General features: G+C 31.1%; 1 protein-coding gene across 2 annotated transcripts in view; it reads left to right on the forward strand.

Annotated features, from left to right (window-relative positions):
• The window catches only part of zetaCOP (COPI coat complex subunit zeta), a 63,816-nt gene that overhangs the window by 26,301 nt on the left and 9,571 nt on the right, over positions 1 to 27,944 (forward strand). Inside the window, exons 4-6 of one of the 2 annotated variants that reach the window (XM_085812135.1) lie at positions 9,275 to 9,460; positions 16,770 to 16,861; positions 19,778 to 19,911. In XM_085812135.1, coding sequence (XP_085668261.1) covers positions 9,275 to 9,460; positions 16,770 to 16,861; positions 19,778 to 19,911 — 412 coding nt within the window. The remainder of the gene's footprint in view (positions 1 to 9,274; positions 9,461 to 16,769; positions 16,862 to 19,777; positions 19,912 to 27,944) is intronic. The other variant, XM_085812136.1, reaches the window with a different exon arrangement.

A 27,944-nucleotide genomic window follows, 5' to 3' on the forward strand; every position in this document is an offset into this window, starting at 1 on the left:
TATGTATAGCATCTAATTTCAATCATGTCCATGGCAAGAGACAGTGAAAAATTTTAAGAAAGCTGTTTATGAAATTCTGATTATTTTGATGTTTCTATCTATATATGTAGTAGCCAAAATACAGGGTGCTGTAATATATTTTGCAGCAATTGACAAAATAACATAATCTTCTTAGTAAAACATAAATTATATTTTTAGTTTACGGAGATAGATAATTTGAATAATTTGTTAGTTACAAAATTTTCATACAACTACTAGCTGGTCAAAATTCAGAATCTCATTTTTAAAACAATTTCTTGCATTGCTGAGCAATGGTTACATCAAACAAAGATGGGGTTGCCACTTCAATAATAAATATAACTATTTGTTAAAATAACAAAATATTACAACCTCTTCCTCCTCCAGATAAACTTTAATTTATGTTTTTATAAATTAAAGTTTACATTTTTTTTCCTCGATAAAAAATATCAGCACAATACATAATTGAAATACAACAAGTAACATAATAAAGTACATTCAGGAAGAGAGGAAAGAATAAAATATTTTTTTATCTATATATAGAGAGAGAGAAATAAATTATTTAATCAGGCCAGGAGTACGACTTAATGCATCTACATTTTTATGGTTTTTACCACTTCGATGAAAGATAGTATAATTGTAGGGTTGTAATTCTAGTGCTGATATCATAAGTCGTGGATTTAGACACACATAATTTTTTAGCCAAACTAGGGGATTATGATAGGTCACGATGAGGAATTTAGTATACCCGTCTAAATAACATTGCAGTTTCTTTACAGCAAAAATTATGGGGTCGCATTCCTTTTCTGTGGTAGAGTATTTTGTTTCAGTTTCTGTAAACTTCTTACTGAGGTGTAATACTGGATGTTCATTGCCTCATTCATCTTTCTGAGCTAAAATGACATCCATAGTTTATCATATCAGAGTTCGAAGCATCAGTTTGCAAAATAAATGCCTCATTGAAATCAGGTGTTTGCGGCAGTTTTACTTGTTCAACAACTTGCTTTTGTCTGTTTATTTCCTTTAAAAGCTTCTCCCTCACTCGCATCTCAACCAGAGAAGTTGGTAATTCATCTAGAATTTTTAACTGAGAATCAGCTAAATCTGTCAGTTCTTTCTTTTCAGATAGTTTTTACTCGTTGCGAGATGAACTTTTGTTTTTATCTGTTACTTGCATTCTCATTGAATATGGTAAATTTGAGTATCCTTTATCATGTTTATGGCTCTTTGCTAAGTTTTCTGATGTGTGCTTAGATTCTGAATGTATTTTTAATTTCTTAGCTTTAGAAGCACCTTCATAAGTTCTTTGATCTGCTGTTAACAAACTGTCAAACACATCTTTGCTTTTTGGAGAAGAATGAACTGGAGTACTGGTAGGGGAATAATCATATACACCAGGGATGTCAAACTCATAGGTACACTTGGTCCAAACAAAGAAGGTTTAACTTTAGGCGGGCCACAAAAAAAAAATCAATATTCATAGAAACATAGATTTATTTCGAATAATACAATAATAAACATATATATATATTTATATAGAAAAGAACAAGAAAAATTTAATGTTTAAGTCCTGATACTTGATATCTCTTCTCTGCTATTATCTTTCCTATTTTGGGAGAAATTTTGTTTGCAGTGATAACTTTCAATGCTGACCCAAGGTGAGCATCATTGATACGGTTTCTAATAGGAGACTTATTACCTTTCATGACTGAAAATAACTGCTCGCACCAATAAGTGCTACCAAACATGGAAATAATTTCATATGCGAATTTTCGAGTATTTTCAAACCTGGCTGGTAAATATTTGTAAAATTCAGGCACGCCCACTTCAATGAATTTTGCTTTCAAATTTGAGTTGCATTGAATCTCGATCACCTTCATTTGCGTACATCTGGGTACTGAGTCAATACTTATTGAGAAAATCGAAGAAAACAAAAAAAAAAAAAAAAAAAAATTGTCTTCGAAGGAACTAAAATCATTAAACCTCATTTCAAATTCAGTTGTTAAAATTTGCAATTTTTTCTGCATATTTTTGATACGAACAAGTATCATCTAAACTTGATTTGTTCATGCTGCACGTCGGGAAGTGCGTCAAATCTTCATTTTTAAGTTGTTTTTCCCAAAGAACTAGTTGACATTTGAATGCTTTAATTATGTCAAACATGTTCGTAATGATATGATCTTTTCCTTGTAACGATACATTTAAATCAGTTAAGTGTTTGGTTATATCAACCAAGAAAGATAAATCTTGTATACATATTGGATCGTAAAACAAACTTATGTCTTGATTTTTCGTTTTTAAAAACTGACATATTTCTTCTTTCAAATCCCAGAATTGTTTGAGTATCTTGAAGCAAGATAACCAACGTACCTCGTTATAGTAGGACAAACCCGAATATTCACTATCTAACTCACTTAAGAAAGCGACGCTGATTTAAACCTCGAGATCTTATAAAATTTATAACTTTTTTTATATATGACAAAACATTCTCCATATTTATTACTTTCATGCATAGAACTTCTTGATGTATAATACAATGCATATTATAAATGTTTGAACCGTGAATTTCACTAAGTTTTTTCCTTAGTAATGCTACGAAGCCCTTGTTTTTCCTGGTCATTGATGGAACGCCATCTGTATCTACAGAATTTAATTTTGCCAAAGGTAGATTGTATTTCTGCAGAAGTCCAAAAACACAAGTAAATATATCTTCTCTTGTGGTAGTACCAGGCATCGGTATTAGTTCCAGTAATTCCTCAAAAATGTTAAAATTCTTGTCATAAGAATGAAGAAACACTGCTAATTGAGCTTTGCCACTAATGTCTGTGCTCTCGTCACAGGCAATGGAGAAACTTTCGAAACTAGATGATTTTGCTTTGATCTGATTACTTAAATTCGCGGCTAAATCAGTAACTTTTTCCGCAACTGTATTTCGAGACAATGAAATTTATTGAAAAGCCGTCACATTTCCAGGACAAACAATTTCTCCAGCTTTCATTAGGCATTCCTTGATGAAATCACCGTCAGTAAAAGGCTTCAAATGTTTAGCTATCAACTCGGACAAGACGTAGCTTGCATGTACCGCCGCTTCACTTTCTTGCAATACTTTACTAAACATGGACTGTTGCTTTTTCACTCCTAACTTGAGCTCTTTCAACTTTTCTTCTCTCATTAATCCTTCGTAATTGTTATATTTCGATTTGTGTTGTTCGTAATGACGTTTAATATTATATAACTTTGGTACATTAATAGTATTATTACATATCAAGCAGATTATTTTATCTTTTATTTCACAGCAAAAATATTCTAATTCCCATTTTACTTGGAATATTCTATGTTCGTCAGTGATTTTTCGTTTAATTTTACTCCCACTTGATTTTGATATAGACATACTGAATACAAAGGGCTGGAATAAACACAGTTAACGTTAAAAAGTTAACAAAAATTTATTCTTTCCACAAGAGATAAATCAAAATGCTGAAATATTTCTTCAAAAATATTCTAGCAATATCTCAAAATGTCAAACGTTTAGCAAAAATCAATTCAAAACAGAGAAACTAATCAGCGAAATCGCTACAAATCAATCATGGCATTAAGTAAACAAACAGTTCGCTAGAACTACACACTACAGCTACTACTGAGATGAGTTGTTTGTTCTCGGCTTTTATAAGCTTTATAATTAATTTCTCGAATATACTGGAAACATCTATAAATATCTGGATTTTTGTGGATGGCAACAGCAATTGCAAGATATTTATTTATTAGGTATTAAATGCACGCGCTGTTCTATTTTTAACCTTCCAACGCAGCTGTCTTTTCAAAAATCGTCTGCGTTGCTAAGGCAACATGAAGCAAATCTAATTGCAATTCTAAATAAAAAAATAACTATGAAATCCGTAACAATATGAATTAAGTAATAATAAAGTGCATGCACCAATATATCGTACAAAACTATGATTGGAAAACTGAGACCATGAGTTCGGCCACATTCGGCTATCGGGGGATGCGTACAATTTCTGAGTGCACGTGTCCCCCAAAAGCCGAAGGTAGCTGAACGCAAGCTACTCACACGCATTTGTAATTTAAGTAGTATGTGTGTCAGCTCGCTGTGAGTAATCTAACAACACTGAATAAATTATCGTTAATTACTTAGCAGTAAACATTTCATTTTTTTCTTCGTCGATATGTTTTTTTATTATTATATATTATTATTTGCCGATATATTGGCCGGGCTGCAAAAATATTTGTTGTGGGCCGCGAGTTTGATATCCTTGATATACACTATCCATAGAAGTTGAATCACCTGAGGAATAAGGTGAGTCAACTTCCATATCAATAACTTCAGTTTTCTCACCAGGAGGTGGACGCCTAGACTGTTTGTCAGATTTCTGTGAAATGTTGACAGAAGCTTGACTATTAGGAATGTGAGAATTGACTAAATTACCCTGAGTTTTAGCACTATTATTTGTTTGGTTCTGCATTAAAGTTGTGTAGTTCTGCATTTGATCCCTATATTTTTCAGGAGTAACAATTAATTCCCTTTCATTTCCCTTTTTATCTATTTTCCTTTTCACCGACAATCCGTTTTCTTTTACTTTGAAATCATTTGTCTTGCTGGAATTTTCATTTTTAGCTTCTCTAAGCAAGAAGGCTAGATCTCTACTTTGATTTTGAGATTCAATTAATTCCTTAGAATTAACATTAATTACTTTCTTCATTTCTTTGTCTTCCTCATCAGCTTGCATTAAAATATCTTCATCAGTCTCAATAACAGACAGTGCTTCTGGTTTCCCCATTTCAGTGCCTCTACTTCGATCTTCTTCACGAGATCGTTTTACTTGAGATCGTGTCAAAACCGCATTTATCTTTTGTAAATTTAAGAATTGTTTATCTTTGAACAACTGAGCAGTTTTCTTACCCAATACGTATCTGCCAGAATCATTTGTAACAACAGCTGCCTTTGTATTTTTATGACCAAGTTCACAATTAATTTCAACTTCAGTGAACGGTAGACACACTAAATGGTCATTTAATAGATTATGTACCCAGATATGTTCTCCAGTCATTTTCCCGTTATCTATGTATTTTCGAGAAATAACATCTACTGTGGCTCCCATGTCTCGAAGAATAGGCATTTCATACCCATTAACTAAACCATTAATTGTATATGTATAACTGACGCAGTGTGATTTGATGATACTGCAGAGTTGGCAAAAGTCTTTTGTGGTAAATATTAACATCATCCCGACGTATTTCAGATTGTATATTGTAAAAATTGTACTTCCAAACAAAAATTGTTTCTGTTATTGCCAACCAGGCGTGGAGATAGTAAAATTGTCAAACTGACGTGGGTTAAATTCCATTGTATTGCCCAACTGGCAAAGGTGTTTATATAGTTACAGTTAACGAGGCTTGTGAATAGTGAGTTAAAACGTCAACCCGGCGTAGTAATCATCATTCGAAAATATGCAATTTACCTTTTCATTTGGTTTTAAGCGAGGGCATTGAGGCTTAAAATGTTCATATGACCCACACTCGAAACAACGTGGTCGACATCTTTTGTCATATGAATTTTCTTGGTTTTTGTTTTGGAACTAATTTCTTTGTCGATGATCTTTCTGGTATTTTGAATCATCAAAATGTGGTGGATGCTCTGTTTTTTTCACAAAATTATCATAACGAGGTTTAAATGATCCTTTGTTAATTTTCTCAGTCTGATTGGGAGAAAATTTTGGTTTTGTTTTTCTTACATCTTCAAAATTTTCAATTTTCTTAACCATCTCAGTACATGAAATTATGGTTGTCCATTCATCTGTTAAATGTTCTTTGAAATCAGGAGAAGTACACTTTTTAATTTAATCAACCAGCATGAGATCTTTTAGCTGTTCAAAAGTTTTAATGTTTAATCCGTTAAGCCATCCTTCTAAATAATTCTTTAATTCTTAGTAGAAATCATACCAAGTACTTTCAGTAGATTTTTGGTGTTTATTAAATAGTTGTTGAAATTTTTTCGCACTCAATTTAAATCATTGTAACAGTAAAATTTTTACATAGTCATACTTTTTCGCGTCCTCTTCTGGTTCTCTAGCAATAAGCTGAACAATATCAGGAGGCAGCAATGAAATAAGTTGAGTCGTTTGATTTTCAGCAGGTATATTCATAATTTTATCTTGACGCTCAAATAACACCAGAAATACTAGGGTTGAAATGTGGCATGACATTGTGAATTCTGATTTTTAAAGGCTGCTCAGGTAACTGCGTAGTTTCTACAGCTCAAAGGCTCTAATATGCTCTCTCTTTCACGTTCTTTTCTCTTTCTTCTCTTTTGCATTCTTCCTTTCTTTCCCTTTCTTCTCTAGTTGCAGCCAGTAGTTCTTGAGTAAACTCCTCATCATAACCAGGACTTTCAGTAATCAATTTATGCAAGTGAGCAGTCTTAAATTCAGATCTCACGGTTAAACCTAACTCTTCTGCCAGTACTTTTAAATCCTGTTTTTTCCTCCTAGCTAAGAATGACATGTTGAACAAGTTACCTTTAATAAGCTTTCCTTAAATTTCAATCTTACAAATCGTACTTGTATTAAAAGTCTATAATTTCTGGCGAGACTTAATTTGTCAAATATGAAATTCACACTAACCAATTAGAGAGAATTATTTAAACAACTTTGCCAGCTTGACACAAAATAATATAATACTACGCCGGGTTGACGTTTTAACTCACTATTCACAAGCCTCGTTAACTATAACTATATAAACACCTTTGCCAGTTGGGCAATACAATGGAATTTTACCCACGTCAGTTTGACAATTTTACTATCTCCACGCCTGGTTGGCAATAACAGAAACAATTTTTGTTTGGAAGTACAATTTTTACAATATACAATCTGAAATACGTCGGGATGATGTTAATATTTACCACAAAAGACTTTTGCCAACTCTGCAGTGTAATCAAATCACACTGCGTCAGTTTGACGTTACTACTTATTTTCCACGCGCCTGCTTGGCAACAAATTCAAACACAGCTAGTAGTTCTTTTTTTTTTTTTTTTTTTTTTTTTTTTTTTTTTTTTTTATTTATAAATGCCGGAATGCCTTACACATATTCAACTATCAACATAAAAATTCAATACAAATAACAGTAAAGGCTAAATAATAATTCAAAAAACTTTTTTTACCACAATATCAATTATAATTTAACCTTAAAATTTTAAGTACAGTCAAAAGTCGTTAATTCGGACACCCATAATCCGGAATGATATAAAATCCGGACCTCAAAGCTACAAACTTTCTGTGCATGCGTCGCATTCACGTGTGACCACAGGCGTTTATGAGTGCGCGTAAGACCTTTACGGCTGCGAATATTCATTTGCGCATGCGCGTTTAATGTGTAACGGACGGTATAAGCTAAGCTAAAATTATCTAATTCAGTTTGTTCCTTAATCTTCGAATTGGATCCGGCTTATTATTTTTTGCAGACTGTTAGAGCAATTTTATAAAAGTAAGCTTGAACTTTCAATTATGCCAAATAGAATTTCCGATATATATTTACTAATATGTAAAGAATCAACAAAGCGAAAGTATGTTTCGAAATCTGAAATCTGTTTATCAATTTCACGCCGCGGCGCGCAATGAATTGGAAGTTGATCTGTCAGCACTATCCTTATCGTCAGGGCAGATGTAAGTTCCTCGTCATTATAATTCGCTTCCAATAGTGAAGAAAGTGACCCAGAGGTTATTGAAAACGAAAAAATTTCGATTGACAAATTAGTCGGTATTCTCAACACAGCAATTATAGGACTTGAACAGCGGAACTTTGTAACTAAAGAAATTATGTCTGTTTAAGAGAATTAAAGAGAAAGTATTATCACATGAAACGAAGTAACTTAAACAACTTACATTGAAAGAAATGTTTAATAAAGTAAACAAATAAATATTAAGCTTTTTCTTTTTGTAAATTTTGATACCCTTTAGATCATAATTGTTCTTTATTTCATAAATTAAGGTTTCATATTTTTAATTTTGTAATTTCTGCATGCCATCTTACCAGATTTAAAATGATGATCTATAATCCGGAAAAATCGATAATCCGGAATTGCCGAAGTCCCGACGAGTCCGGATTAACGACTTTTGACTGTATTAGTTATTTTACACAAAAACTTACACTATTTAAATATAATTGTGAAATGCTATATCCTGTTCTGACAATTCTTAGCTCGGACGCAATTTATAGAAGCACAGAAGATAACCTTTGAATGATCCGCTTCAAAGTCTGGCTTTAAAACGGCAAACTTCTGACATCCATTTCTCCTTGAAATAAACAAACTTGGCAGTTGGTATTAAGAAAACTTGTTCTAAAAATTTGAGCAGATTACTGGGATTAGGAGACCAGCACCATCGAAATTGATAATTGCACTCCTAATTTCCAGTATCTCGGTGGAACCTCCAATTTAATAAGACTGTTATATTTTGTAGCAATTGAGAAAGATAATCTTCTTAGTAAAACATAAATTTTATTTTTAATTTACGGAGATAGATAATTTGAATATAGTCTGTTAGTTACAAAATTTTCATACAACTGCTAGCTGGTCAAACTTCAGAATCTCATTTTTAAAACAATTTCTTGTGTTGCTGAGCAACGGTTACATCATACAAAGATGGCGTTGCCACTTCAATAATAAATTTAGTTATTAGTTAGTTATTTGTTAAAATAACAAAATATTACAATGCATAACGGTCCATACAAGTGCTTACAAGTCCTTATATATGAAAATAAATTATTAAGTCTCTTATAGGTGCTTACTTTTTCTCTAAAGCATATATTTTTTGTGTTTAGTACTTTTTATTTTATTTTATATTCCCCCCTCCCCAAATCCAAAACTAAATAAACAACTTTTTATTCCTATCTGGAGCATCAGATGGGGAATCATACTACAGGAAATAGTTTTCCTCCCCTTGCTTTGCGTTAACGTAACCTTTGATTCACGCGAAAAGAAACAGGTGTACATTGTTCCATTGGACAAAGAATTGTGAAATGGGTAGAAAATTCTGGTCCTACCCACAAACTATAGATGTTTTAATTTCTGTCAAAATTTTAATAATTTGCATTCTAATTCTATGTGGTCGAAATGATGACGCATTTATTATGATCGTTATGCTTACATTATAAGCACATATATGAATATTTTAATAATATATTTCCAGTAAATGCTGAAGTATAGATAAACTTCAAAAAATGGGTAAGTATGTTTTTAACACAGATTGGCTTTATATGGAAGAATATTCTGAATGGCTTAAAGATTGGGAATATGTTCGCAATGTCTTCATATGTGCCTGCGGTTGCAGTAAAGTTGTGAAAATACCAAGGTCGGATTGCCATAAAAGTCAAATTGAGTTAGAATACGAATATCATGAAAACATGTCTGGTTCATGGCGTCGCGAGACTAGTAAGTAAACTTTTTTCTATTTAATTATCATTAATTCTAATGTGTGAAATTTAGAATTAAAATCTCCTATGGACTGCCGATTTATTTATTTTAAAAATTTTCGTTTTCAAGCTTTCGAAAAGCTTTTTTCATGCTTTTCAATTCCCCCTTGCTATTCTGCTTTTCACATATATCTTCAAAGTTGTGAATTTGAGGCTTACATGGCTTTCTCTCTCTTTTTTTTTTTTTTTTTTTTTTTTTTTTGCAATGTATTACACAGTACAGAAGTGAGGGTTCCTAAGATTCCAAATCCTCCCCTTTCTCTGAAAAATCCTGAATAAAACTGTAACAGCTCGCAGCAAAACAAGCAAGGGACTTTTTTGGGGGGGTCACCTTTCCTATCTGGATTGAATAGGACTAAAAGTTCTGCAAACTACTAACGCAAGTGAAGTGTGATTCTGTTCCGGAAATTTAACGCAGTCTGTTCAAAATTAGAAGGAAAAACACTCCAGATTTGTCTCTTTCTTTTCCTCTATTTAGTTTTGTATCCTCCAAATACCAGCAGCTGTTGATTCCAATATCACATGTGGAAGAATTAAGGTGTGCATATTGCACAATAATGTTTACTATATTTTTCGAAGATAATTAATTAGTTTTGATGTTCAATCTAGGATTTGTTTATAAGAGCACTTAAAAGAGTTTTACTGTGCTTGCTGAATGGAATATTTTTCAGTTTCTTTGGGCTTTTATGTTTATGAATTTTATGTTTATGAATATATATATTTACAATCTATATGTTTATGGGGATAACTGAGCTACAGATTATAGTTTTTTTTTTTTTTTTTAATCAAGAACAACATGTGTTATCTTACAGATCAAAGCATTATTTAGCCGAAAAATATATAAAATGGCTACAATCTACCTCCTTCTCTTTCTAGTTATGCTCGACTGTCCGGAATTTTCAGATATCTGGCAATCGTCAATTTCCGAGCATGCCGGTTAGTTTAGATTTTACTGTAGAAACGATGACTGCATGAAGCAATTTCTCTCTGATTTCAGTATTAATAATATGAGTGGGAAAATAAATGTGCAATAAATTCTATTTATTTCTAGGTGCCAAGCATAAAAAATTTCTGAAAGGGAAAAATGTAGACATTGGTGGAATAAGAAGCTTTTTCCCCAAATCAAATCCTGCTAGTGTTGAACCTTCCAGTTTCCCAATTGTTATTTGTGCTTCGTCAAATTTAGATACTTTAGATGATGCTGTAGGAGCTTCAAAAGATATTTTGGATACTGAAATTGTGTGGTGTTTGAAAGTGGTGACAACTCATTACTCTTATAGATCTAGCAGTGACGTGGGCAAACTTTTTTCAAGTATGTTCCCTGGCAGTGCTATAGCAAGGCACTTTTCTTGTAGTGAGAGAAAGCTTCCTTATCTCTGCCTTTTTGAAATAACACCTTATTTTCAGTCTCATGTATGAAAATTTAAGAAGCTAAAGCAATTAGATTTGCATATTAGATATTGGCAGTCTGACCAAAATAAGGTATTCGATTTTTGATATCTGTTTTCATGAAGCATGAAACCGCTGCTAATATGAAAGTTTTCAAATGACAGTTAAAAAATATGATTATATATGCCTGGATATAAAAAAGCTGCTATAAATAAGTATCGATAGACCAGCTGTAAACTGGAAGTTTTATGAAACTGCCCAACATGAATTGAAAAAGGAATATGGCATTGAATGTATATCTATTAGTAGTTGTGGCTTGCATATATTGAACAATGTTTACCGTAAATGAGCATCCACTACAAGCTGAGATATACCTTCTAATTTAGGGAACTGTACCATTTATTCAAAGATTCTCCAGCATGTCAAGAAGATTTTTTTAACAGCGAGTGTGCATAAGACTTTGCCATTGAAATTTTATTACTATAGGTGGCTGGAGAATGTGCCAATATATTTGCATGCGTATAAAATTTGAAAGATATAAAAGATTATGTCAAGCTAATTGAGAATGGGAAATATGGAAAAATAACTTGCAAATCATATCAAATGATAAGAGGTGCAATTAAAGACAAAATTCCTTTTTTTTCCCTTCTCATTTGTGTGGATGAATTGATCAAACTCTTTTTGAAACTGTACCTATGATGAATCACTTGTTCTTTTATTATTATTATTATTATTATTATTATTATTTATTTATTTATTTATTTATTTATTTACACAAATAAGTAAAACAACTTTTGCAGCATTTCAAAATTATGAAGAGTGCATGTTAAAAATCAGTTCATCACTGAAATATTTGTGTAACTTTGATTTTTTCTGAGCATGGTATTGTTAATGAAAAAAGCGCAATTAGTTTAAGATTTAGGGCTGATAAGCTCTTGCAAGATTTATACGCTAAAAAAGAAATCATGGATAAAGATTACCTTTTTCTTAAATGTGACTCACAAACTTATATTTTATAGCTACTTGAAAAGCTGATGGGAGAAATGTCCAGTCAATTATTCACTAATTCGAAATGTTATTTCTGTGTATCTGAAGTATATGGTGCAAAAGCGTACAAGAAAATGAAAAGTGTACTTATGAATTTTTCCCAAAAAGGTTGCATTGCAGAACAATAGGGTAACATTCTTTTGGAATATTCCGATTTCGTTGAAAATTTTGTCCGGTCATTACCTTACAGAATTTAAAATATGTGATGTAAAAAAAAAAGATTAGATGCTTTTTTGTATACATTCACTAATGAAAAATACTTCAAGTTACGGGAAACATTTAAAATGATCATTATTCTTTCCCATGGGCAAGCCTTTGTTGAACAAGGATTTAGTATCAATAAAGATATAGAAACAGAATATCTGGGAGAAAATTCATACATTGAATGCATAGTGTGTGATTATGTGAAACATTCTGTTGGTATACACAGTGTATCAGTTACAAAACAGATGAGAGCGGCAGCTTCATCAGCTTATTCACAGTACCAGTTATATTTGGGGGGGGGGGATTATTCAAGATTTAAAAAAAAAAAAAAAAGAGTTGAATTGATTTCTCTTAAAGGAAAGAATACTCTCTTAGAAAGAGAAGTTGAACTGCTTGAAAATAAAGCAAATGAACTTGCTGAAAAGGCTGAAGTTACAAAAGACTTAGGTCTTTGAAATAAATCCAATGAAATGTTAAAAACTATGTGAAAAACAAACTCTGTTAAGAGAACTGGATTCAAACATTAACCTTACAGTGGGCGTGCATGCGCAAATTTTATGACAAACGCGCTATGTCTTAAAAAAACAGTTATGTACACCATAGAAGATGTCTGTTGTTCATTGCTGTTCCTCTGTGCATTTCATCCCTTTGAGATGAAATGGATTTATCCTGTTTCCAAGGTCAAGTTTCAGTTTTCGATTAAGTTTTATGCAGTATTGTACTTTGTTCGTAAAATTTCTGATGTGCGGCCCATTCTTTTAGTAGATTTAATAATTATTCTTTTTACGTCTTTTAAAGTTTTGTTTTTATAATAATGTTTTTTATGTACATTATACTGTGTTATTAATTTATTGTGCAAAGTTTAAAACTATATATTTTGTATAATTTTCACAACATGTCCACAAAACTTGTAAAATGGGAAGATATCCCATGTATTCTTCAAGTATGTCTGAGGAAGAAAATGAAAGGAGTGATGCAGGAGCATTTTTGGACAGTGAAAGTGAACTTAATGAGTAAATTGCATAAGCAGTGAGTCTGAGCAAACTATGTCTGAAGACAATGAAGAAGAATCAATTGAAGATGAAGACTTATATTGGCAAAGACAAGCTTACTGGATGGCATAAAATATAATATGCCAAGTCCTCCAAAACTAAGAAGTTGAATATTGTGAAAGTTCTTCCAGGTAGGAAATGTTTTGCAAAAGATATAGATTCTTAACCTTATTCCCCGTCTGGGCACATCTGACAAACAAGAAATGGTAGTGGGCACAGTAAAAAAAAAAAAAAGAAAGAAAGAAAAACTATAACGATTCTAAACATTTCTTTATTTTATTGCAATCATAAGCATCATAAACAATACCCTACATTAAAAAGGAAAAAAATTCAAAATAGTTGCATTTAATGCGATTTTTGGCATTGCATATAGTATAAAGCGGACAGTCGTGGGTGCACAAAAATAGCTACATGGGCACGTGGTTAAAAACCCCTGACATAGATTATGAAATTGGATCATTTACAAAGATAATAGATGTAAATAATATGATTGATGAAATTTTGAAATATACAAATCAGTATACAGAGTAATCAGTATACATACAAATCAGTATGAAATATACAAATCAGTGTATCTCAGAGGGAAGCATGAATACTCAAGAGAAAGAGACTGCCAGGATACTATAAGATGTGAAATGATGGCATATTATGGATTATTGTATTTGAGAGGAGTTAAAAAGAAAAACTCATCACGCCAATGTCAAGGAGTTATTTACAAATGATAGCACAGGAGTGCAAACTGCAAGGGCAGTTGCGAGTTATAAAAGATTTTTGTTTCTGACAAGATGTCTTTAATTTGATGACAGAATAACTAGAAAAAATAGGTCTAAAACAGATAAGCTAGCAGCTGTACAAACAAATTTTGACAGTTTTCTAAGGAACTGATAAAGTACGAGTGAATTTGCTGCAGTAGATGAAATGTTGCATCCCTTTCGTGGCCGTTGCCAGTTTATTCAATATATCTCCAGTAAACCTTCAAAAAACGGAATAGAAATGTATGCCCTCTGTGATTCAAAGACGTTTTATATATATGACCTTGAAATTTATTGTGAATCACTACCAAATGGCCCATATGCAGTTTCAAATTCTCTACTAGATGTTATTAAAAGACTGGTTACTCTAACTGATTTTTGTGCAGAAATGTAACTACGGACAATTATTACTCAAGTATTCCTTTCGCTGATTACTTACTGCCAAGGAAAAAAAAAAACCTGACATTTGTAGGAAACTCTGAAAACGAACACAAATTCCACCATTTTGCCATGTAAAAAAAAAAGGATGGTTTGGTCGAGTATATTTAGCTTTCAAAAAGGTAAAACTCTTGTTTCATATGTTCCTCGTAAAAGCAGAGCTGTTATATTGCTTTCAGCAATGCATGACACACCAAATATTGATAATGACACCGATAAACCTGAAATTATCTTAATACTCTACAAAAGGGAGAGGTCGATATTGTTGACAAGATGGGGGCTCAGTATCATGGATAACAAGGAGATGGCCTGTGCAGTCTTTTACAGTCATGAACATTGCCAGAACAAATGCGCAAGTTTTATACTTGCTAAAAAAACCTGATAATCAACACAGTCAAAGAATTTTCTTGAAAAACTTATAAAAACTCTACTGTTTTGAAAGAACACCTTACAGCTTGAGCCAAAATCTCTTCATTGCTACATATTTCAATATTTCTAAATATAAATTATGCATTGCCTTCTGAAAAAACAACCGAGCAGCATCTACTGAAACGAGGAACTTGCAGTTTGTGTGTAAAAGAAAGGAAACGATCCAACAGCATCCATGAAATGCTATAGGGGCAGCAGATATACCTGCGGGTGACATTCGCTTACAAAAATACAATGTCTGGAATGTATGGATGATGAACATACTAATTAGAAGCTCATAAAGCAGAGAAGTATATTAGTTTTCTTACATTAAACATTCGGAATTTTTCTGAACTTTGTCTTGTTCGCCTTCAATAGATTTTTGTGTGTGCAAAGTAGTAATTTTGTTCTTCATTAATAAGTAGTTGTTAATTTCTTTTACTTTAGTTAGAGTATATATACCATATTTGCAGGCATACAAGACGCACCCTATTGTTTATACACATTTTTGAAGGATAAAACTTTATTATTGATCATTATAATGAATTTACGGTATTTTAAATATAAAGTGATACAAATACAAAGTAATACTTTCTGCAAATACTCAATCTATCTAGGAAAGAACACATTTTAATCTTCTTCATCAAAATCCAGACACTCATCTTCAGAGCTAAATGAAGAGTCACTTGAAACTTCATCTAAATCAGCATCTGAGTCCTCATACAACAAATTGTCCTCTGTTTCCATGTTCTTCAGCATAAGCTACCACACGTAACTTGTATGCTATGATATAGAAATGCCGACCTTGTTTTTGAGCCATAACTTGCCAACAAATTTAAGAAAGTTTAACAGTAGAAATTTCACACACTTAAAAGTCGTTCAAAAAAATTGGAAAGTTTAAACGAATCCAGCTGTGATCATCAATGACAGCACATGTGCATTCTCAGAACTCAGTGTAACTGTAATATTTCCATACACCGCAAGGAAACAAGAAAAAAAATCACGTAACTGTAAATAAGGAAAATTTCCAGAAATGAAAGTAATCAAAAACTGAGTATCGACATAAGACGCACCCCATTTTTCAGACCTATTTTCAAAGGAAAAAAGTGCGTCTTGTACACCGGCAAATATGATATATATATTTTAAATAATCAAAGATGTATAATTTCAATAGATGTGAAATATTTACTTTTATAATTAGCTCTTAATTTTTATAAAACATTTGACATTTGTAACAGTTTAAATCTGTAAAAATGGACGAAAACATTCTGTCGTAAAAATTATGACACGTGCTCGCTCGTGAAATGAATGAGAGCATGCCCGCTTTATGTTTAATGAAAGAGACAAAAGAAAAATTTTAAATATTATTTATTAAAAAGCATAAATCTTGTTTCTTTTTTTATGACTTAAAGTAATTTGTATGAATATAATAAATGCAGTTTATTATTATTTATTTTTCCTTATTTTTAACTGAAATTTTATCATTAAATCTTCTAAAATAGTTTAGTTTTCCATATGGTTCTCCTCCTCTTATTGTAAACTAGTTCTGTAAATTGAACTTTTAAATTAAAATTTAAAAATAATTATAATTGTTTTCCATGATTGAATACTGTTGATTCTCTCTTAATAAACACTGAATTTCTCATACTTTAAACTACAGTCAAGTCTTATTTTTCTTTTAAGGTTTGCAATTATGTATATATATAATTAAACAGGTGCTTATTTTTTCCTTAAAATGTGCTTGAAAGGTGCTTTTGTAGGTGCTTATTTTTTTGTACTAAAATGTAGCTACTAACCCTGAAAATAGCAGACTATACTTATACTGAATTTGCATTAAAATGTAAGAAATAATTCTGTACCATACTAAAGTCTTAAGTAATCACATTATGTGAATCACATTATGTGAATCATGTGTAAGAGTAGATCTATATGTGTCTATTTTATACTTTATTAGTTATGTGTTTCCTTTTTATTTCAGCTGAAGTAATTATGCTGGATGGTTTAATAGTTGTATACAGAAGCAATGTAGATCTCTTTTTTTATGTTATGGGTAGCTGCCATGAAAATGAAGTAAGAAAGTTTATCATTTTATGTCTTTGTTTAAAATGAAAACATGATGCAAGTCTGTTATGTTTGTGTGACAATACTATTATTTAATCACCAAATGTTTTTTGCCATTCTCTGGTCTCGTAATTAGTTCTCTAAGTTTAAAAATGAAAATTCAAGTATCTCATTTTTTAAGAAATATCAAAAATAAGTTTTGTGATGACTGTTTTAATAGAACTTTAATAATTCAGTTACCTGGCATTTGCATTCTTATAAATTTTGTGTTTTAGAGTTTTGAAATGTACCTACTTTACAGATTTCAAAATGCATGTCATGTTTCACAAGGATTCATATAAATAACTTGAGTTCTTTTATAAATGCCGGTGATCTTGAATTAAGGAAATTATTTTCATTTTATGGCTCGTCATAAATTCTTATTAACTTTATTTATGCAGAAACTCTTCTTTTAAATCTATTACTCGTCCATCCATTACAACAGAATTCTGATATTATTTTAGTAAATATTAGAAAATTTAAGATAAGATATAAAATTAGAATCATTATATTTAATATATTTTCAAAGAATTATGCTAAAGGATATTTAATACATAATTTAATTCAATCATCAGTCTATACATAGATAATTTACGGTAATTTAATTTATAGGTAAAATTCTGTAGTAGTCTAAAATTTCTAATTAAATTATGTATAGTGATATTTTAAAGAAATAATCTTTGCTTGTAGTTCCTTTTGTTCTATTTAAATGCAGCTAACATATGTGTGTAAATTTGGTCATGTTTATGCATGTGTTAAGCTAATGAATGTAAAATTAGAAATATTAATTAAAACATTCAGTATATGTACAAATTTCAGACGTTAGTTTTAAAAAAAAAATGCCATAAAGCAAAACAAAATTTCGAAAGTCTTTTGGCATTAAAAGCTATCCTTCAAAAGGGCTTTATGAATGAAAACAGTAGTAGCTACAACTAATTGTGTTGTTTAAAATATTAAACAAATAATATTGAAGATACTTCATCAAATTAGATGCATCTGCTAAAATTTGGTGATTGCTTTTAGAATACGACAACATGACTGTCAGTTACATTAAGAATGATGCTATTGAAAGTGATTAAAGCAGATTAACAAGCTGCAGTCTATCATAAGTTTTCCAAAACGTTATGTATTGCTGATATTCTATGTAATCATATCTTAACTAAGTGATTTATCCTGTTTAGTAGCAAGAAAAGCCAATTATCAGTTAGAAGCTGTACAGATCCAAGATAAAATTCTGCTGTCCATTTAGAAACTGTAAAATAAGTTGAAACACTATCTCTGATATCTTTCATAAGTACTATTTGAAGTCCTTCAGTAACATTTGCTGTAAACCTAAATATTTTATCAAAGCTCAAACTTTAGTTTCGTCTGTTGTCAGAAATTTGAAAATTTGGGTTGATATGATTTAGACTTTGGCTATTTAAAAGAAAAAAAGGAAAAAAATTAAACTTGAAATATCAACTTTATCATGAAGTCATATATAGTAAGCACAGATTGACATTCTTTGGAAAGAATGCATATAGCACATTCTTTAGACTGTTATAATCAATTTGGGACTGAATTGCATGGAGTATGTTTGGGATAAATTTAGTACGTCTGGCATCTTGTCATGCACCGTCAAGAACTACAACATCAGGACGCTTCTCTTTTCTCAAAGAATGCCACAGAAATTTATAATAATCACAATGTACTCATGCCATACAGATATCCTGCACTACTAGCACAGTTAGGATATATTAGAAGTATTACAGTTTTATGCATACTTAGAAATCATTACAATATCCTTGTTGCATGATTTTTTGAAATATGTATTACTTCATTATATGTGATCATTTTCATTTTCTTTCACGTTTTTCATTAAAATTTAATTGCATGAATACATTTTTTTTAACTGGAACTTGCCATTTTAATTACACAAATACTTCTTGCATCTGCGAATTGTCAATGAAGTTGATGAAATAAAACATATCCTAAAATTTTTATACTGATAAATTTATTTCCTTAAAGGTCTTCAGATTTATGTATCAATTGATCTATATGTATTGCTGTGTTCTACGGGTTCACGGATTTGGAAAGATTGATGATAACACTTAATGAAGAATCAAAACATAATTTATTCACCAGTATTACACAGGAGAATTCCAAAGACACATTTACAGTCACCGAAAAACTATGATAAAAATGCTGAAACAATCTACAATGTTGAAGACAGCTTCATGGCAAAGCATTAAAGTACAGCTCCTGAGTCGATTTGTTGCTGTCAAACTAATCTCTGAACTCAACAAATTACTGCTGCATGTACTGGCAGGGTATACATATACCTTTAACTTACCTTCAAGACTATTCCCGAAGAAAACAGCTGTGAATGCGTTCTGGAATGTTCTCGCTCCATCTGTGACATATCGCTGAATGTCACAAAATCTGGCAACCGTGCTTTTTCCTGTTATACATGACTGCAGCTGAGCATTTTGCAACAATACATAAGTACCATACATTGAGCCCCTTACTTATTAGACTATATTCTTTTACTGCATTATGTGGTTTGGTTGGTTTATTTATTTACGGGAAATTACTCAAAGGCTATCTGCCTAAGGGGGAGATGCCTTCGTGCAGAACTTCGTAAGGGAAACTGATTCATACACACGTTAGACACATGAAAACACTCATGCAGTCAACCTATTCGCCGGAATTTGAGCAGACCAAACTACCAGTGTTCAGCAACTTAACCAGTCGGCCCTTTATTATGTGACAGCAGTTACATATAGCTGGTAAAATTGTCTAAAAATATATTATTGCATATTACTAAAGAGCTGCTGATTTATTTTTAAAAGCTTAGTGTTTTGAATACCATATGGCATTCAGTAATGCTATGAAAATTATTTTCAGCTGATTTTGGTGAGTGTTCTGAATTGTCTGTATGATGCTGTAAATCAAATTCTTAAAAAGAATGTTGAAAGACGCACTCTTCTTGAAAATCTTGATGTTATTTTGTTGGCAATTGATGAAATATGTGATGGTGGGTAAGTATTTGTTTTGTTATGCCTGTTAAAGGAACCTATCACCTTGGAAATAAAATATATTTGAGAAGTAATTTCTTTTAATTTTTTTTAATGATAATCATTGCATTCAAAAAGTGAATTATATCAAATTATAATATTTACTTCAAAAATGTATTAATAGCATAGAATATCTTTATTTGTAAACACCATTTGTAAGTATCTTTTTCTAATATAAATTAATATTTATTTTTAATTTGGTGATATTTTAATTTACAATGATATCTTTCCTTTTTGTTTCATTTTGTAAATGCAATAGAAATTAGGAGAATCAAAAAGTATGCTCTTAGATTTTTGTATATGAAAGCACAGAATAATTTTTAAAAGGCTGAAAAATTATATCATTTTGTAATTGTTTCAACACATATGTGCATATAATTTTGAATAGAAAACTGTCTTTTTTAATTGGAATAACTGCAACTTTGTCTGTAATTTACAAACAGAAATTTATATATATATATATTTTGTATTGATAAAAACTTGAAGTTGAGTTGATTTTTTTTCAAGGTTCAGAAATATATGTATGGATGGATACATTCATATATGAATGAATTCTATATGTATGTATATGTGTATACACACATGCATATACACACATACATACACACGTGCATACATCCATATATTTATAAATGTAGTCCCGATAACAAGAGAGTACTGATTTTTTTTTTTTTTTTTTTTCCCTATCCTATCCCATTATGCCTTAATCAAAATCTTCCATAGATAATTCATTCTCTTTGGCGTAACTATGAATAACGAATAACGACAAACACTATGTAGAACAGGATATCTATGTAAAATATGTAAATTAATTGAAATTAATAACTTCATCACAACAAGACATTATTAATACAAACAAATAATAAAATATGCTATACAGTATATCACTTCATATATACAAGTATAATGCCACTGTTGAGAATTGAGAGATCTTTAAAACAGGGTTCGTACGGTCCTTAAGAGTCCTTAAAAGTCCTTAGATTTTTTTGAATCGATTTTTGGTCCTTAATTTTGATCAAATTCAACAGAAGGTCCTTAATTTTAATCATATAAAATTTCTGTCTGTTTTTACGACTGTCATTTTGCGTGTGTATTAGCATTTTGAAGAATATTTTTGGCGATTCACTGCCGTATATATGGTAATCTTTTGAATAGGTTCATGAGTTGTAATTTGTTTCTATTTCTAATATAAATGATGGGATACTCGAGTTTCTAAGCAAGAAGTGAAACATAAGCATTTCGAAATTCATTTTTTCTAGTAAAGAGCTCTTAAACAACTTTTTGCTTTTGGGGATGTGAATTCTTTTATTAAACGGTTCTAAATTTGGCGACTTTTCAACATTTTGGCGGTTTAAAGATTAGTTTCTATAGAAACTTTTTAATTCCAAAATCTGAGAATTTTTCAACAATTTTTTTTAAAACATCGTAACATTGATAAATTTTTATTAAAATAATGGTAGTATATTGAAATTATATTTAAAAAATAACATTAAAATAAAACATTTTTATTTTTTGCTGTCATATTATAAAGTTTCAATTTGGCAACTTATATAATATTTTAAATCTGAAAAATAAACAAGGTATAATGCTATAAAGCACAATTTACGAAACAGCTCTTAGCAAAAGCAAAATTAGCTGTGTAATTAATTAAAAATGTCTTATTTTTAATTTTTTCATAGTAAGAGTTTTTCCCATGTAATTGTCTCAGAATATTTAAAATTCTCAGAATGTGCATCAGTTTTCTCTCTAAAATTAATTTTATACTTTTTCCCTCCTACTTTTTTACAAAATATTTCTGGCTTTTTCTGTTACAGAAATGGTAGGGATAATTTTTCTTTAGTATTCTAGACATTGTAGCTTGGAACGTTTAGAAGAATTTGAAGGCAAGATTTATAGACCTAGATTCTAGAAGATTCGAGAAATATGTGGCAAAATGAGAAATGTCTCCATGGTATCAACACGTAGTGGATGTATTTTACAGAAAGTTTGCAATGAATTTCTTAATTTTGGGAGAACATCTGGAAGAACAATGAAAACATAATATTTGAATGTATTACTTCTGATACTAGAATCTTAACATGTTTATCTTCTCTTTATTTTCTCTACTTTTCATTAGACAGAAGCATGGAAAATATCAAAAATGCTTCTGATCTTATCACATGGGCAGGCATTATAGAAAGGGATTTTTTTATTAATAAAGAAATTGAAAACTTACAGTTTAAAAGATTCATCTAATATTTCTTAATGCATCATACACATAGCTGGCAATAGGCATTTTCCCACCTGATGCAATCTCTGTGGATCCTAAATTCTGCTGCCTACTGCCTTTCTAAATTCTGCTTCCAATGCTTGCTTTAAATTCTAAAAGTTTTGCCATTTCTAGATTTTGTTGTTCGATGTGTTACTAAATTCTAGAAATTCTGCCACATCAGCTCTGTCCTTTACTATATATATTTCATATTGCTTCTGAATGTTCATATTACTAAAGAAATAAAATTAGCCGCTTTTTCTGTACTTTCTAAATGCATTTTTAGAATAACGGAAATCCTTAATTAAATACAAAAATTATAAAATGAAAAGGAAACGTGTTGAAGAAAGAAACTGGGTACATAAAGGAAATTATTCTTCAAAGATATGTGCAGTTATTATTATGTAAATTACCCAATTGTTTGATTTCAATCTTTACTATAATTTCCAATTTCTATTTCCTCATATGATAGAGTTATTGAGCCAGATTAAATTACAATTAAATTGTATAATCTTTGACCACTAGTCCACATTATTAATTTGAATTTGACTGTTCTTGTTTAATTACGTCACTGTGAGCTGTAATTGATTTTGTTAGCATCAGAACATGCCTTTATGTTCTAAGTTCTTTTTAAATAAGAGGCTTATTTAAACCTTTGTCTGATATTGTAGTTAATTTCAGACATAGCGATAATATGCTTCACGTCTGTCAGGGGTTTTGGACTATTTAAATTTTACCAGATCAATTAAACCCTCATAGGTACATTATTGAGAGATTGATAGGTTAGGAGATGAAGCACGCAGAAACTAGTGAGAGCACTGGTTTGCATATTGAGACAAATCTCTAATTGTTAGAAAAGATGCTTAAAAGAGAAGGAAATCAATATAAACGTTCAAATATGACCAACTATCATAAATGTAAAATATTTAATGCTACTTGATAAATTTGCATAGTTTAGTTTATTCTCAAACTTATTAACAATTATGTTAATTAATTCATGTTTAGTAATAATGCGTACTACTTAGGGATCTATTTTATTTTTAGGATGGTATTATAAAAGTGAAATTCAGGCATAGATAATATCTTCAATTGAATTTATTCAGTTCCCGTTTGCTCATATGTCCTTATTTTTTTTTTTTTTTTTTTTTTTTTTTTTTTTTTTTTATTAATGGTTCTTAAAAGTATTTAATTTCCGTGTGCAGAAATGTGTACGAACCCTGTAAAAGCAAAGCTAAAAAAATTCAACAAGAAAATCTGTGAAAATAGGAAAGAGAGGGGTTAGATATTTTGACTATTGATAGCCGTGTCCCTGTGCTGACATTTTGATAGCAGGAAAAATATATTTCAGGGTCTTCCTTGGCAAAAATTGGCAATTATTTTGGCTCCATTCCTGTTTATGTGCAGTGCTCTTCCAAGTAAAATGGTGTCCAAAACATAATGCAATAAAGCATAATTAAAGCATAAAAAAAAAATTATCTCAATGAACTGCATTTTAAATCAAAGTAAAACAAATAAGTATCATGAAAATGGAAATACATGTTATCTAATCTGTGCAGTACAAAAAAGTAATATAAATGTACTTTATTTAGAAATTTGTGTCTTTGGTATATAGCACACAGAATTCCTTAACAGTATTCAAATTTCAGCTTTGTTTAAAATCATCTCAACTAGAATCTGTGTACTCTCATCACCACATAAATTCACAAAAGTAAGAATCAAAAATATCCTTCAGAGTGCTGCATTGTCGGTGGCATTTCTTTCGAAAATCCCTTCTTATTAAATACCACATACATTCGATATTGTTGATATGAGCTCCAGTTTCCAAATATGACTGCGTAGTTTACTGAGAGGAGAAAGAAGCCATTATCAGAAAGACAATTGTACGACTTCCAGCAATTGGATACAATCATTGCTGCAGGTAAGATATTTCATTAAATTACGATTAAACCTTCACATACACACCAGTCAATCAGTGCTTTCTTTTCCTTTTGTTCCAAATCGTACAGAAACTTCAGATTAATCTTATCACCAGTAGCCATTTTATGGTGTAAAGCACAAAATAAGCAATCCAACGCAGTTGCGCTCCTAACCAACATTAAACGCAGAAATGAGCCCTGAGAAATATTCTCCCAACAATCAAATTCAGTGCTGTGATCACGCATTACAGCCAATCACAACGTGATAAGGTTCAACCAATAACATCATGATAGAACTTCCAAACAACAACTTTGCAATAATCCAAGTGGTATCTCAAAATATAGACTACTCTTTATAGCCATCGTGAGAGAAAGATCAATTAAAAAAGGACAGTTCTAAGGAATGAGTTGATCCGAGACTGGACGCTTTTTATCTCCCATTTCATTTAGTTGCATCCAATAGAAGAGTGCATACACCTGTAAGAGTCATAAATACTGTTGGAGTATTCTTCTGAGCTTGATTCTGGGGCTATATTTCACATCTGGCCTTCACAGCTTCCTTCCATTTTTAACCATAGATATTGAAATCACTGTATATGACACTGTGTATGACTCTGTTTTAACTTCATTATCCTGTGACATCATTTTTATATTTCAAGAGATCATGGCATCAAGAAAAGTGTGTTTATACAATTTTATTTGAAAACAGATAAATAATAATGATGCTGTAGGTGAGCGATCATGAAAGCTGCAAGTATCCAGAGGTGTAATTGTAAGATGCTTTTGTGGTCGGTAACTTTTCAAGGATTAAGCAAAATTTGCACACAACATTTATTACGATGATAATGCACAATGCACAACACCACCTTTAAGATGGCATCTAGGTAAAGTTATTAATGTTTACTTAGGATCTGATGGAAAAGTGCGACTTAAAAACTATTAATGGTGTAATTAACGCCCTATTAACAAACTCTCACCATTACCATTTTGCCATCATGAAAATTTATTGGCAGCATTAAGAAGGTTCATAGCCTGTCTGTTTACCCAGGATCTGATGGAAAAGTGCAACTTAAAAACTATTAATGGTGTAATTAAATGCCCTATTAACAAACTCTCACCATTACTATTTTGCCATCATGAAAATTAATTGGCAGCATTAAGAAGGTTCGTAGCCCATCAGGGAGAAAACTGCAAGAGATGTTTTCTGATCAAGGGACTAACTTTGTTGGTGCAAATCGTGAATTAAAAAGAATTATGGCATCCATTTTATCATCAGAAAAGTTCCAAAACCAGTTAACACAAGAAAACATTGTTTTGAAATTCAGTGCTCCCTCCACTCTGCATTTCAGGGGTCTTTGGGAGAATGACATTAAGCAAATGTAAAATCACTTAAAACGTACAGTAGGAGCTCAACTGCTCACATCTCAATTTCTTACCTTGATAACTCAAATTGAAACTTTCCTAAATTCCAGACCTATAGTGACAATTTCCAATGATCCCAATGACTTAGGTACTTTAACACTTGGTCACTTTCTTATTGGAACCGCGCTAACAATTATTCCTGTACCAAATGTGATTGATGATAAGGTAACGCCTGTAGAACATTGGAAACTGATTCAGCAACTTTTTCAGCACTTTTTTAAAAGGTGGTCATCCAAATATCTCTCCCAATTGCAAGGACGAGCAAAATGGCTAAGGAACAAACCAAACTTAAATGCCAATGACTTGGTGCTGGTAAAAGATGATAACTTGCCACCTATTCCAGAGTGGGCCTAAAGGATTTTAGCCCTTTCCCCGCTTCAAGATATGCGTCTGCTGCTCACGATGAGTTACAAGGTCCAAACGCGCCACCTATAGTATCTCATTTCATAACAGATGCAATAGGAAAATTTAAATATTTTATGTCTATTCGTTTAAACTTTTGTGTGAATGACTGATGTGAGTTTGGTGGCATTTGTGCCAGCTTTCATGCTTTGACAAATTTTATAGTCATATAAGATGTTTTAATTTTCATAAGTTTAATGCCTACAAAATATGTCATCTTTAATGTGTATGTTTTTTAATTTAACATAATTTTAAAATTCTAGATGGAAATTTTTTTCTTTTATTTATTTGTCTACTGTAAATTCCACATTTTATACACTCAACTATCCAGAATTTTCAATTACCTGACATTCAGTATTCCCTGAACTTTCTGAATACTTTAGCTTTTACTGTATAGTATTTTTTCCCACATCTAAATATTGAAATAAAGAGTATGCACTATTTTTTACTTTTCTCTTTTAAGACTTGGCAAAGTATGAAAACAGCTTAAGTGCACTTTTCTTTTGATTTGTTAATTATTTTATAATCAGAACCTCTTTCTGTATTTGATGAACATTTATTTAGGTACAAAAAAGCATTTATTTTATAAATTTCTTTCCCATTTTTGAATTTCATGTTTGTGTCTAATATTTCTGTAAAAACACTCTCTGCAGCATGTAACTGAAACAAATCCACTTCCTTGGTCCTATGATTTAAATATTTGTAATATATCATTCACAAAATTTTAATTCATTGAACATGCTTTTAACATTTATATCCTCTTTAATCCACCCCCCCCAGTTCTATAATTTATTACAGTTTTAAAAAGTATTAAGATCATTCAGTTAATAAGTTTCCTCACTATGTCAGATGGTAATATGATGCATGAATAGTGAATATTGTATGACAACTGGCATGTATTTATATCTGAATATAATTCTCATGAAATGTTATTTCATGAGTGCTTTAACCCTTTCAAGATTAAAAATTAAACTGCCTTGAGACCCCATTAGCCTCGAAAGTGTTAAAATATGGAAGAGAAAAATAATAACATCTTGAAAGAATGTTGTCTTTAAAATCTTAAGAACAGATTAGCTTCTTAACAGATCTCATCCTAGAGCTTCTTAAAAGCATAGTTTGCGATCAATGTCTTTGCTCTGAAAACATTTCATTTTTTAATCATTGGAATAAGAAAAGGTGATTTTAAATGAAATCAGTGTTATATGGAGTATAGAGCAATTGTTTAAGAACTCAAATTTAAGTTTTCTAATGTTGGTTTGGCAAAGCTGAGACACTATGCTAGAATATGTGCAGGAAATTACAAATTTCTATCAGCTCAAGCTTAATACACAGTATTCATCAGTGTGTAGGGTAATTATTATTTTACTTAAGTTATTTATAATTCCACCCTGTACTATCACTTCTCCTTTCCATTTCCCTATCGGAATGCAAATAGTTTGAGAGTATTTAAACTGAGGTTTACACATTGTAAGACAAAGTGTGTTTCTGCCTCTTAAAGCCACATTACTAAGTTTTGCTAGCTCAGATAAGATAGTAATTCCTCAGGTGTGCGTTATTGCTGCTAACATTTAAACTGTTATACCAATGAGAAGTTTTGAGCTAACTTCACATTAAATCAGCTATGTAGTACTTGACTAATAGATTTAGTTTTAATTTGAATGTAACTGTTACTTTGAGTTGTCTCTCTAAAGTTGGCAGTTGAGTTTGTCAAGCACGAGAAGTGTATTTGATGTTCAAGTTCTGATTTAATAGAAAGGTTTGTTTTTAAACCATAAGAAATTTCAGTTCTTCTAAGACACTAGACTTAGTTTATGCTACTAAAGAACGCCAAACTCTGTAAATGCTTTGTTCTGAAACCAATCAATCTAATACATTTTTTTATCCAAAGGGCAATATTGAAATAATTAGAACAAAAAGTAATTTGAAGAATGTGAATTGTCAGTTGAGTCAATATCATAAGCCCTTGTATAGGTATGAAGTCGTTTTCTAAAGCCTGTTTTTGTTTATTG

This window comes from Stegodyphus dumicola, chromosome 2, assembly GCF_044657685.1.
Source record: "Stegodyphus dumicola isolate Sdum_Otavi_A_Nest chromosome 2, ASM4465768v1".
NCBI classification, from domain to species: Eukaryota; Metazoa; Arthropoda; class Arachnida; order Araneae; family Eresidae; genus Stegodyphus; species Stegodyphus dumicola.